The sequence below is a fragment of the Pezoporus occidentalis genome, unplaced genomic scaffold (genome assembly GCF_034315485.1).
Source record: "Pezoporus occidentalis ecotype Australia unplaced genomic scaffold, CSIRO_AGI_Poc_V1 ctg99, whole genome shotgun sequence".
Lineage (NCBI taxonomy): Eukaryota > Metazoa > Chordata > Aves > Psittaciformes > Psittacidae > Pezoporus > Pezoporus occidentalis.
The window spans coordinates 2,110,692-2,123,418 of record NW_026916358.1 but is presented as its reverse complement, the minus strand read 5'-3'; the positions used below and the strand labels follow the sequence as shown (position 1 = coordinate 2,123,418).

At 37.9% G+C, this 12,727-nt stretch overlaps 1 protein-coding gene across 3 annotated transcripts in view; it reads right to left on the bottom strand.

Annotated features, from left to right (window-relative positions):
- UXS1 (UDP-glucuronate decarboxylase 1) overlaps window positions 1-12,727 on the bottom strand; it is a 60,552-nt gene that overhangs the window by 17,204 nt on the left and 30,621 nt on the right. For all 3 annotated transcript variants that reach the window (XM_062606990.1, XM_062606989.1, XM_062606991.1), the window contains 3 exons: window positions 7,047-7,151; window positions 5,641-5,700; window positions 3,472-3,593 (listed from right to left, as the gene is read on the bottom strand). In XM_062606990.1, the coding sequence (XP_062462974.1) occupies window positions 3,472-3,593; window positions 5,641-5,700; window positions 7,047-7,151 (287 nt within the window). The remainder of the gene's footprint in view (window positions 1-3,471; window positions 3,594-5,640; window positions 5,701-7,046; window positions 7,152-12,727) is intronic.

Genomic DNA, 12,727 nt, shown 5'->3' with positions numbered 1-12,727 from the left:
ATGCAGACCATAACACTTTTCCACTAAAAGAAGGTTATAATTAATGTTTGATTGTGATAGCTCGAGTCACTTCTATATGCTTGTATCCAGTGGACACTTAATTGGAAGATCTAAGCCATTCTAAGACAATTTGAAAACTAGCACATGTACGACTAAGCCCATTTGCTCCCCCTGACACTTGCAGTCACACGGATGATATGAAAAAAAGATGAAGAAAGTGGAAGGAGATGAACGATTTGACTGCAACATTCCACAGTGACCTGAACTGTTGCTTCAGCTCTGGGGAATTTCCTTACAGATCAATGGTATAAGAAATTAAAACTAGTTCACAAAACACCCTTTATATGCTATGTGTTTAAAGTGCTGTGTATTTGTATTTACAACACACCTAAGTAAAAGTACCAGATCCCTGCCATGAAGGAAGTGTCAGATTCTGACTAGTATTTAAATCAAGCCAGAGACGGAGGGTACATGAATATTCTGATTTCCAGGTAGCTCTATAATTCCAACCAATATTTTAAAAAAAGTTAAATGTATACTGAATGGCAACTCATGAACAAGGCACAAAATTCACACTGCAGAACTATGTGCTGAAACTCCCCTCCTACCTTTTAATCTCTCTACCACACACACCCCATTTTCTCCACCTGGACATGCCCAGGAAGACTTTACTTACATTTGGAAAATGCTGTTCATTTTGGAAAATGATGGTATTACCTTATCTAGTAAAACAGAAGTTCTATGAAGGAGAAAAATTACTAGCTGTGTGATGGTATCACATCTTTAGCAAGTCACACATCTGTATATGAAGTTTATGCAAAAAATGTCCTTCAGGAGGACAGGGAAAAAGATAGGCAGAATAGTAATAAAGATAAGAGTACTGAAAGAAGCAAGCAAACAGATTGACAAGCTGTTATTATAAGAGTTTCAAAACTATGCCTTGCATCTTGTTAAAATATAGTTTTGCATTGAGTGGCAAAGTTTTGCATTTGAATTAAGGCACTTAGTGAACTGGAAATGGCTTTCCAGGAGAGAGTGCTTAGCAAGCACTGAAAAAGAGACGAAGAGAAGGGAATTATGAATAGGTCTGAACCAGAGGATGCAAGTCTGTTCCTCGATGAAAAGGGCAAGGAACTAAAGCGGCCTGTAGCTTGAGAAAAGTTCCAGAAGGAGGTACTTCCATTCACATTAAGGAACATGCTCACCTATGCTCTCCTGTGAATTTATGGAGGAAGAGCTGTTCCCAACAGCCTATGGCAAATATCTCTCTCAACCCACACACTCAGGTGCCTCACGTGGGATGAGGTGAACTTGTGTACGTGCTTTGAATTTATGAGCCCTGCTTTTCTTCAGCAAATATTTCACTCCCCAGCTCTCATTTCAAGCAGATGCCTACATAGCACTGAATGCTACTACTGCCCTTGGACTCTTTGATAAGGAAGTACTGCTGGGCTTGTTTAGAGAGAGCAGTGTAAAGAGGAGATGAAGTCAAGAAATACTTAATTCACAGGGTCAAAATAAGTGAAAAGAACAATGTTGCCAGCAAAAAAGAGTGCACCAGAAAGGTCTTGGTCGGAAAAGCTACTGAGGAATTCTAACAGCTGTGAATAAGGAGTCATCTTTGACTAGATTCAAGAACTGTTCTGATTCAAACAGCCTGCCTGGAACTATAATACAGAAGTCAAATTTTATTTTATATTTTTTGGGAAGATGATTAGGTATTTAAAGTACATAGGAATGTGTGTGATGATTGAAATCTTTTGAAGAAACGACAACAACAAAACACAGAGAGAAGTTTGTTTGTTTCTTCTCTTTTTGAAGCTGAGAAGACCCTGGAAATATTTTAGCCTGAAATCATGTAAATCCAATTAGTTTGGGCCAAGTCACTCCGATCTGAAAATCCTCTTAAAAATGTAATACTTATTTTCATAGAAGTCAGACCTTTCCTCCTAAAGTTTCCTCCGTTAATAACAGTGTAACATCTAAACTGAAAAAAAAAAAAAAAAAAAAAAGAACCCCCCCCAAACCAGCTCAACAGTGTTTCAGAATATATATGAATACGGGACATGTTTGGGCAAACTTCACTAACCTATAATGAAGTACAAGAAATGACTCTTAGAGCTGCCTCTAAGACACATAGCTCATTTGCATCATGAGTTTTCACTTAATGCATGTGTGCACCACAGTTCCACCTTACAAACCTTTACTGTCCCCTGTAAATCCTGCATAAAATTTATGGTATAGTATCATGACTCATCTTGTGGCTTTAAGATACAGTCCACGATTTTCAAAATGACCTACAGTCTTGCCTTTCTAAAATAATACTGTAGTGTGTACCATTAACTTGCAAAAAAAATACACCCTACAGGACAATAATGTCTCATAAAAAATACAATATTCAGGCCTATGATGAATATTTTGCTACAGTGAAGTACAGAAGATCATCCTGAACAAAAGCAGTGCCACCATGCTGGACCTTAAACGATTTAAGAGAGAGCAAAGGAGACACAAACCTCTGCCTTCTCTGTCTGGCAGAAGAGAAGAGAAAATTTACTACCACCTCTGTACTAAAGCACTATCCCTACAGTCTTAACAATTAAATTTAATTCTATATTCAAGGTTTTTAAAAGCACTTAGTATTTCATCATTTCTATTCTACAGAATATACTACATTTGATTAGTATCTTTGTACATTAAGGTTACAAACACTGAGAAACAGTGATATGACTTTAGTTTGACACACAGAGACAGCAATTAAATATGACTCACATACAGGTAAAGAGTGGATGCCAGGTTAATAAGTGATGAGATTCTACTTGTTAATTATGAAACCCAGAGAAAGTGGCATGTATAATTTTACAAATATTTTAAATTGTATTTCTACCTTAGGTTATTGTATTTGTCTGAAAAAGTGCATTATATAGCTAAGAATTCATCGTATCTTCTATTAAGGTCTGTATTTATCCTTACATAATTTAAAAACATTTCTAAGGTGATTTAAAATATTTTGCTCTTATGTAGGTACTCACAGAAGAAGTTCCTAATTGTTATCTGTATATTCTGATTTCAATTATGCCATTAAGCATTCTACATTTATCAGTAATAGCCCTATTCAGCAAAGCCCTTCTCCGTACAGGTCCAACTTGAAACAACTCTTCTCTAGCTCCCAAAACTAGGAAGGTCACCTCAGTTTAACCTGTCTAAAAACTATGATACTGAAAGACACATCTAATAAGAAGAATAAAGCACATTTTCTTGTAGAACACTGCTCATCTGAAAAAAACACAATAGATGGATGCTATAAAACTTTTGTATTAAAGAAAATGGATTTTGCAACTACAGTATGAGTTTTCCTAGTGAAGACATTCTCATTTCTCCTCTTCCACCTAAAATGCACATATTCCAGTTTTACCATACATTTAACCTTCATTAATTACAGAGAACCCATTGAATCTCATACAATTTTAATACCTGCTTCATGTATGCATAGCACATGGTCTCTGCAACCCTCTTTCCTTCGTCATAGCAAGCTCTTGGACCTATTGGATTTACATGGCCCCAGTAATCCTCATTTTGAGGGTGAACTTCAGGATCTATGGGAAAAAATAAAACACCTTAAATGACCTTCTAGCAAAAAGGTGACTATATATAATCTTCCAGTAGATCATCAATGCTATATAATTCAACAGCTTCTCTCTGAACTATGTATTTAAAAAAAATATGTTTCAACACTATTCCTTTAAAGCACTGGAAGCATGAAAGTGACACTTAAAGAAGACATGGCAAGCGAGATAACTGAATACAAGCAAACAACAGCCATCACCTGCTTTCCCCTAAAAAAAAATCGTCTGTGTGTGAACAGACGATTAAATTTAACTCCTCTGCAAAACCAGACAATTTCAAGGACACAAACACGACTCTTATCTAACGTAATCCAGAAGAAATATTACAGATAATGCAGGCAGCATTTTTTACTGTATTTGGAAAAAACTGTAAAGCATTTTCAAGTTTTATAAAACAAGAAACAAGGAAATAAAAATGGAAAAAAAGAAGTATTGCATTTCTTAAAGAATGAAGAAATGTACCACAATGTACTTGCTATATCTCTTCTGGTTTATCCTAAGCATACGCTGCTTAGAGACATGATTACAGATGAATTCTGGCTGAGAGCCACAGAGCAATGGTAAATGCAGAGAAGTTTTATGTGATTATAAAAGCATACAACATTCTTAATAGGGCCCCAAAAGGTGTTGTAATCTGGAAGCCACTTCAGTTTCTCTCTCCTTTCTGGCAAAGGCAGCTCTACAAAGCACATGGAAACTCTCTATACAATACTGCTTTGAGAACTCCTGTGGAAACAGCTAACGTATTTTCTGACTGTATTTTCTGTCCTTCATTTCTCAGCAAAATTACTTTGCCCTTTTAGTCAGAGTATAATGTAAGTAGACTTCCCCTGCTACACTGAATTTATTGACACAACAAAGCCCGATAACGGAAATTTCCAGGTTTCCACTTCAGCAGACAGATTGCAGCAGAGCAAAGAGACTCCAAAACTCAAGCTCTTTTTTGCCTGTTGGTGCTCTGTTCCAGAATGGAGTCTGCTCATAGAGCAGTCCTTGGGTATACCATTTTATTCTGTGTAGGCTGACTATAGACAATCAAAGGCAAAGAAGGCAGTAGGAATGCTGCACAGGCTCAAGCTGCTTATTTGGTTGGCTGGTCATCTTGGTGATCTCTTGCTTAGGTATTTGCTTTCAATCTTCTTGACTGAACTTAATCCACAGCAAGTACATTCCTTGAGGTATGTTCTTTGCCCTTCCCCACTTTCTCCTCACAAAGCTTTGTGTTTTGTTACAAAGATCAGTATTTTTTTGTTTGATTGGATGCGGTTTAAAGACTAGACTCTTGCAACTACTGATGCTGAGCTGGGGGACTCTGCCTGCATACCTTCATTAATCTTGCAACACTGTTGTTATCAATTAGGCAAGAGTTCACAACAGCAGGAAGTTTCTCTAGTAGGCACACAGTCTGTTACATGCCCAAAGGAAGTTCTTCAGATTCTTCCTGCACCCAGCTAGCAGTTCTATCAGTCATTTTCTCACTAATTAACTTCTTACTAACAGTAAAAGATGTAAAGATATGGTAGTATTGCTGAATATTACATTTTAAAAGACACTACAGGAGCCTGCAAGCACAATGACTGTTTTCTTGGCTTGGAGGTTATGTCCTTATCTCTTTACACACCAGAGTGATTGCTAAATCGTAACAATACAGTTCATAAATGAATGGAAAGAGAGATGCAGATTTACTAATGAAATTCTCTTTCTTCACAGGTTTTAATTATGGCATCCTGATTTTAATTAAGAGTTCAACACTCAAAGTCCCGCACAAGACCTTTGGAAAAAATAAAGAAAGACATAGGAAAGTTATATACAACAGTCCAAGTCTACTTCCACCACTCTGACTAGAAATTTAATGCAAGTACTAATGCCTACATTTTAAACAGAAGTACACCTGATAAAGAAATCAGGCTAAGACAGTGATGAAAATTCATCATTCTATCATCTGACAAATGGTTTGTAAATACTCTTTCACACAGCCACATTTCAGGAGCTCTAAACACTCTTTTATCCTTCTTACCTCCATATACCTCTGATGTAGAGGCCAGCAGCAACCGTGCTCCAACACGTTTAGCTAACCCTAAATTTTGGGCACCAGGGAAAGAACAACATAATTAGAACAAGTGCAGGTATTTTTCAGTCATGTTAACTGCTTCAGTGCAATTCTATTTTACATATTTTTAAAGATAATTTAATTTCTCTCACTAGATAAATCTACCTGTAAATCACATCCATAGCTCCCACTCAAAAGCTAGGAAACTTGAGAAACAGCGGAGCAGCACCCAGAATAAGATGTGTTTACTTCTGGGACTAAATTACAGTGAACCAAGATCCAAGGACTTAATATATTACACCCTAAATAAAGGCCAAGGAAGCATAAATCATTCCAGTTAGGAAATCCAGATCTTAAAATCATCACAATATATTATGATAACCAACGCTTAAAGATAAGCTACATAAAGAAAATCATACAGAATAACACGTTATAGGACAAAAATCAATCATTTTCCCTTTCTTATGCCCCTTTAAACTGCCTGGATAATCCTACCCATTACTCAAGATTATTCTGCACTCCATTTCTGGCCTTCAAGTTGGCATGGCCAACCAAAGAAATCTCTCACCTACGCTGTACAACTGTCTGGTACCTCAGTAGCTTCTAACTCACTTAATTCTCTGAATTGTATTCAGTTGAGTACCACTCAAACGAGAAACTCAGCTGACCTAATGTCTAGGCATTTTTTTGCCTCATAACAACTCTTAGGATCACTGACAACCAGTTCAAGTTTCAGGATATGCCAAACGGATAGGAGAAAAGATAGGAAATAAAAGTAAGGAAGACTAGTAGGCCCATCCCCAGCATTCAAACCAACAGACAAAGCTGAAAATGCTGCCTTGAATTTACCTAGCACAAAGCCAGACATTAAACATTCTTGCAGAATTTGCTAGCCAAGGCATGAACAAGAGCGTACAGTACTCTTGATGTTCAGGGTTTACAGAGCCAATGATGTTTGACCTAGTTCAGTGTTTGCTGTGATGGACAGAAAGAGTCACTCATGGTATATGTGGGAATGTTCCACTTTATCGAAGTGAGAAGTGCTGTCCTGAACACAACTTTGCTATAAAAATCCCATGCTTTTACCTGTTCCTATGACTTCTATAATTACAGCACACTCCATAGCCAAGTTACAGGCAGGAATTTCTTTTTCTTTGACAGCCAAGCTTGCATGTTGTCAGAGTTCATCTGTAGATATATTTAAAGAAGTACAAAAGTCTACAAAGAGGGACACCCCCTGCCTTATATTTCTTAAAGAACCATTTTTTTGAAATGTACAACTCACATGTGCCATCCTCCCCACTCCTCAGTAACTCTGTCCAGGTTATATTATGTCTAACCAAGTTAAGTAAGAAAAAAAGATTTCTACTTACCCAACATGTTTAATGTTCCAATAGTGTTGGTCTTCAATGTTTTTATAGGATTATACATGTAATTTGGAGGAGAAGCAGGAGATGCTAGATGATAGATCTGGTCCACTACAGAAAACCGGGGGGGAAGAAAGTGTTGTTATTTTCCCATGTAATATATTAAATGAGAGAGTATTATAATCGAGAAACAAGTACTTCCTTCTGCATTTCCAAGCATCAGAACTCAGAACTTGCTACCTATGGATGTAACATGAATCAAAGTTAGCAAGAACTACTAAAAAAAAAACAAAACCCAAACAAAAAACACCAGATGAACCCCAAACCATGCATAAGCAAATGCCAAAAAAATTTACAGCTAAGATCCAATGAAAGAGCGTGATGCTTAAGAAAGAACAAATCCCCTGCACCAAGGTCAACCCAAGAAAATTAGTGAAAAGGTGAGGTAAGAATTAGAATTACAGGATGGAAGAAAGGGAAATTCCTTCTTTGTGTTACAAAAGGAAGTTTGTTTTTTTAAAAAGACTTGACACCAAAACCTGAAAGAACCTGGAGAAGTCAAGGCTAGCTGCTATTCTGACAGAAAACAATACTGCATGGCACAAGGCTGTCTTGCCTAGAACAGGACACCATTGTTCAAGTGGTACACTCAAACATTTTCAACTATCTTCTGAGGTGTTTTTTTAACTAACAAGCAGTTGCAAATGACAGCAATAACAGTTCTCTGTTGGGTGTTGTAACAGCCTCACACAGCAAGTGCTGGAGGAAGTGAGCTCCCAGCTCAGGCTCGATCCAAAGCCCTGCCTGCATTGCTAATGCAACTGAAACTTTTAGGATTTTGTCTGCAACATGAAGATAGTTAATTGTTATGTGTGACATGGAATAATTTGTCCTTACTTTGGTCATTGTTGACACTGTAGACTTAAGCAGTGAATAAAATTTAACACATTATTTTATAGGATTTCTTGCGTTGGGGCAATAATGCAAAGGACACAGCATGGAGTACAGTTTAATTTGGCTACTGAACTTTGACATGCCTCTTACAGATAAGCCCCGACTGCCTCATATTATGCCTCTGAACATGAGAGGCCCCTTCTCATAGCATGATACTGTCATGAAATCAAAGAAAAGGGGTAGACTGGAAGCTGATAAAAGAAACATTCAGAGAAGCTGCTGACTGCTGCTTGCAGGTAACAGGTAATTTAAGCACAGTGGCTCAAAAAAATGAACAAAGCAATACCTGAAGTCACCTGCAGCCAACTCAAGAGTTGAACTCTGACCTGAGCTTTATGCCATTTCTTTCTACCTATTCCTACACAACCCTTTCTAAATCTCATTTTCAACAAGCTGTGGTGCAATTTTTGCAGAGTGAAAAATGTCGCTTCAAAAGCACTGTGGCCTGTCAGTAATTCGTTGCCCAAACCTAGCCTGTCAAAGCAAAGTGAACACTTTCCTTCCTCCCCATCCATGCACTTGGTTTTTGTTGCATTTTAAGTATCTGCTGTATTTTACACACAGCAGCTCCTACAGCAGCAGCTCCCCTAATGGCACATGGCATACACACAAAAAATCTTCCATTTTTGTTGAATACAGTTAGGCCTGTGTTTATTCAAGTGGTGATATAATTGTTAGCTAGAAACAAAGGCAAACAAAACACCAAAGGTTCCTTATGACCTTCAAATTTATTTATTTATCTTTAAATAAGAAACCAAGTGTAATGAAGAGTCCTCAAAAAAAAAAAAAAAAGAAAGCAAAAACACAAACAGGAAGCACTCTCCTCCTCCAAGTCATTCTTCCTCCTTTTGTTTACCACCTGGCAACTGCTTTTAAATGAAGCAAAGAGAAGGAGCTGGGTGAAGAAGATGGTTTTCCTTGTCTGTAAGCAAGGACTACAGTCTTGCCTTTGTGGTTTGCCTCAATGTACTTTTTCTCATATGCACAAAGGCAAAAATGGACCCCTGCAGGTCGAAGGAGGTGATCCTGCCCCTCCACTCTGCTCTTGTGAAACCTCACCTGGAGTATTGTGTGCAGTTCTGGTGTCCTCAACATAAAAAGGACATGGAACTGCTGGAACAAGTCCAGGGAAGGGCCACGAGGATGATGAGGGGACTGGAGCACCTCCCGTATGAAGACGGACTGAGAAAGTTGGGGTTGTTCAGCCTGAAGAAGAGAAGGCTGCATGGAGACCTCATAGCAGCCTTCTAGTATCTGAAGGGGGCCTATAGGGATGGTGGGGAGGGACTCTGCATTAGGGACTGTAGTGACAGGACAAGGGGTAATGGGTTCAAACTTAAACAGGGAAAGTTTAGATTGGATATAAGGAGGAAATTCTTTCCTGTTAGGGTGGTGAGGCACTGGAATGGGTTGCCCAGGAGGTTGTGAATGCTCCATCCCTGGCAGTGTTCAAGACCAGGTTGGATGAGGCCTTGGGTGATATGGTTTAGTGTGAGGTGTCCCTGCCCATGGCAGGGGGGTTGGAACTAGATGATCTTAAGGTCCTTTCCAACCCTAACTATTCTATGATTCTATGTGATAAAAGGTTCAGCCAGAGCAGAACTATCAGATAGACAGAAGACGGGGCATTTGGCAAGTGTCAGACAGACGTCTTCTGGGTCAAAAGGACAGGGAGCCAGGCAGCTCCAGGACCTTACCCTCTTGCCCAGGCAGGAATCTTTAGGGTATCAAGCGTCAGACCAACTAAAAACATCACTAGCTTTCCAAAATATTTAGGGAACACCGGACATTTCAGAAGGGTGGAAAGACTAAGTTTCTGCCCCAGACTGGTCACATTTGAGCCATCAAGCTGAAGATGTCAAGGGAAGTACAATTATTTCTCCTTGCATCTTCCCTCTTTTAACTGTAAGGTCTAAAAAATCCCTTTTTTTTTTTTTGTCTCAAGATTTCAGCAGGCCAACCAGACATGCCAGACAAAGCCACCCACCTTGTCTGGCTGACAACCTTGCGTGCAATTAGTTGAAAATAACTGTGTGGAAGGTTGTGCAAAGTAGATATGTAAGGACCAGAAAAGAACAAACAATAAAATTCTGCAAGTTCTGCATGTAACGCATATCAGGGGCTAGAACTTTATAAGCCACTGTGAATGCAGCAGCAAGTAGTTTATCAAGCACAGGACGGCAGATTAGTGATAAATATGAAATAATTTTTTCAGGTTACAATTTTGCTGAAAGAAGAAAAGTAATTAGTTTCAAAATAGCACAGACATGGCATGAGCATTCAAGCCATCAGGAAATCTATTATTAACATAAAGTTTTAGTAACATATTGCAGGATCAAGAGCAACTAGAATTTGTCAGTTGTACCCTTTTCTATGTGAAAAGCTAAAAAAACCCCAATCAAACAAAAACCCCCAAAACCAAAAATCCCTGTAATGGAATGTGTAATACCCAAATCCAGACACAAATGTTAGGTCTTGTGTTTTCCTTAATGCTAAACAAATACGTTCAGTGTAACACCTCACTTTTACAAAACATTGCAATAAAACTACCTTCCTTCATGTCATTCATCTCTGATTTTCAACTATATCACTGCATGGGTTCTGAATGCTTCCTAAGTGAATAATAGAGGCAGAGTCTATCACCTTTCCTACAACAGGAAATTGCATTCCTTTCTGTGAAGAAATGGCCTTAGTCTTCAATTTCTGCCTTTAACATGTGTCATGGTACCACAAAAGACTAAACAGGTCACTAAGTCCACTAACCACCTGCATCCATCATTGTACTTACTAGTCAGGAAGTACCAAGCAGAAAAGCTTTGATCAGAAGCATACGAACAAGTTTCTATGGCTTAAAAATATGGACTTTTCTTGTGACGAATAGCTATGCCAATTCCATTACTGTAGGTCAGGCCAGAGAAGGTGACACAGTGAAGCAAGACATTTCTATTGCACTGAGCTAAAAAAAAAGAAAAAAGACTACAAATCCAAATTAATTTCCTTATGTTAAAAGTGTTGCCTATAACTTAAGGCAAACTAGAAAAAAATCATGAAGGTTTACCATATTGATTGTACTGGAGCAGTTTTGAAGAGCTTCAGAAGAGACCTAGGCACCACTGCACTTGGCTCCAGAAAAACAAAATTAAGTAGCATATCTTCTGCCTTGCCATGACTTTGCCTAAACGTACAGTTTAAATCCTTCAAGTTGAATGTATTAAGTATCTGTCAGAGGGAATGAAGACTAGGGAAATAAAAATCTGGGATGGAGGTACTGAAGCAAAAGAAAAGCAATGTACTGAAGGCATTCACATAAAAAATTAGAAGCTGTATTTGTACGTGCCTTAAGTTACCTGTGAAATGACTTGGAGACTGAACAATTCTGTGATGCTGTAAAACAGTGTTTACTAAAATGTTATAATTTTGACTTCTGGAAGGCTGTTACACACAAGAAGGCTATAGCTTATTCTTTTGGCCAATTTTGTCAGACTGTTGGTTTTAGCCTTAAAGGCAACTCAGACCCAAATCCAGCAAAATCCTTAAGAAAAAAAAGCATTTTCAGTCCCAGTCAAGCCAATGATCTACTAAAAGTTCTATAAATAATGTTATTTCATATACCTATGTGCCTGTTACTAACAGCTTCATACCTTTTGAAAACTGAAAGCCCATCTCCTTGTGACTATGTATGCCACATGCTCACAGCACTTCTCTCAATTCACAAAATATGTTTTATTCTACCATTTTGTAAGCTTTTCAGTGAAAGTCAGGAAATCCTAAACTACCTTTGCATTCACAACAGCCACTGGAAATAAAGCCAGCATTTAAGGAATGTTTTGCCAGAAACTGGACTGCTAGTATTAATAAAGAAAAACAAAAAAACAAGACCAAAACCAAACAGCTTTGACTGACCTTCACATCAATTATTACAATTAATCTCAGGACATAAGTGATGGAAGGGTCAACCTTACCTACTACTAACAAACACTTCTTCTTTCACATCATGTTACATTAGTTCAGCAGTGTACTTGCTTTTAACAAGTCAGTCTTTGAGCATGAGAAAGGAACTGTTCTTTACAAAAAGAAATTACCTATTTTGCCTCCAGCTGCCACTGACTGCAGGTTTAGAAATACTGTACTGATATTTTACCAAGAGCTCCTCTTTAAAAAGTGAAACATTGGAGGCTATCAACAAAATTCCTGCAACTGTGCTCCTTTGGTTCAAAACCAAAGTGGACAGTGTGATCCAATTAAACTGGAAAGAAAAAGGATAATCTCTAGATAAGGATAAGGCTCTAGAAGCCTTATGTCTAAAAGCTATTTCTTGAGGACTACAATGAACATCTTTCCAGGAGAAGAAAATCTTTAAACTACATTTTTTATACAATGACAAAAGCATTCAGAACATCCTGTGCATTTCTGATTAGGAAAATTAAGTCAGTACAACTGAGCCAACTGTTTTCCTTGTTCATTTCCTCTGCAGCATCTTCAGGCCTGTTTTTTTTCAAATTTGTGAAAGCAGTAGGAGGAAAAAAAAAAAGAAAAGTTTTTTTTGGGATGGGGGTTGGTGTTGGGTTTTGTTCAGGGTTTTTTTTTGTTGTTTTGGGGATTTTTTTATATCCACACATATTCAAGCATAAACATATTATAAACATATTTCACAAAAGAAATTCATAATTTGGTGGCTTTAAAATTCAGTTGTAATCATATCTATTACCCTGAAGTGGGGTAAATCACAGTAA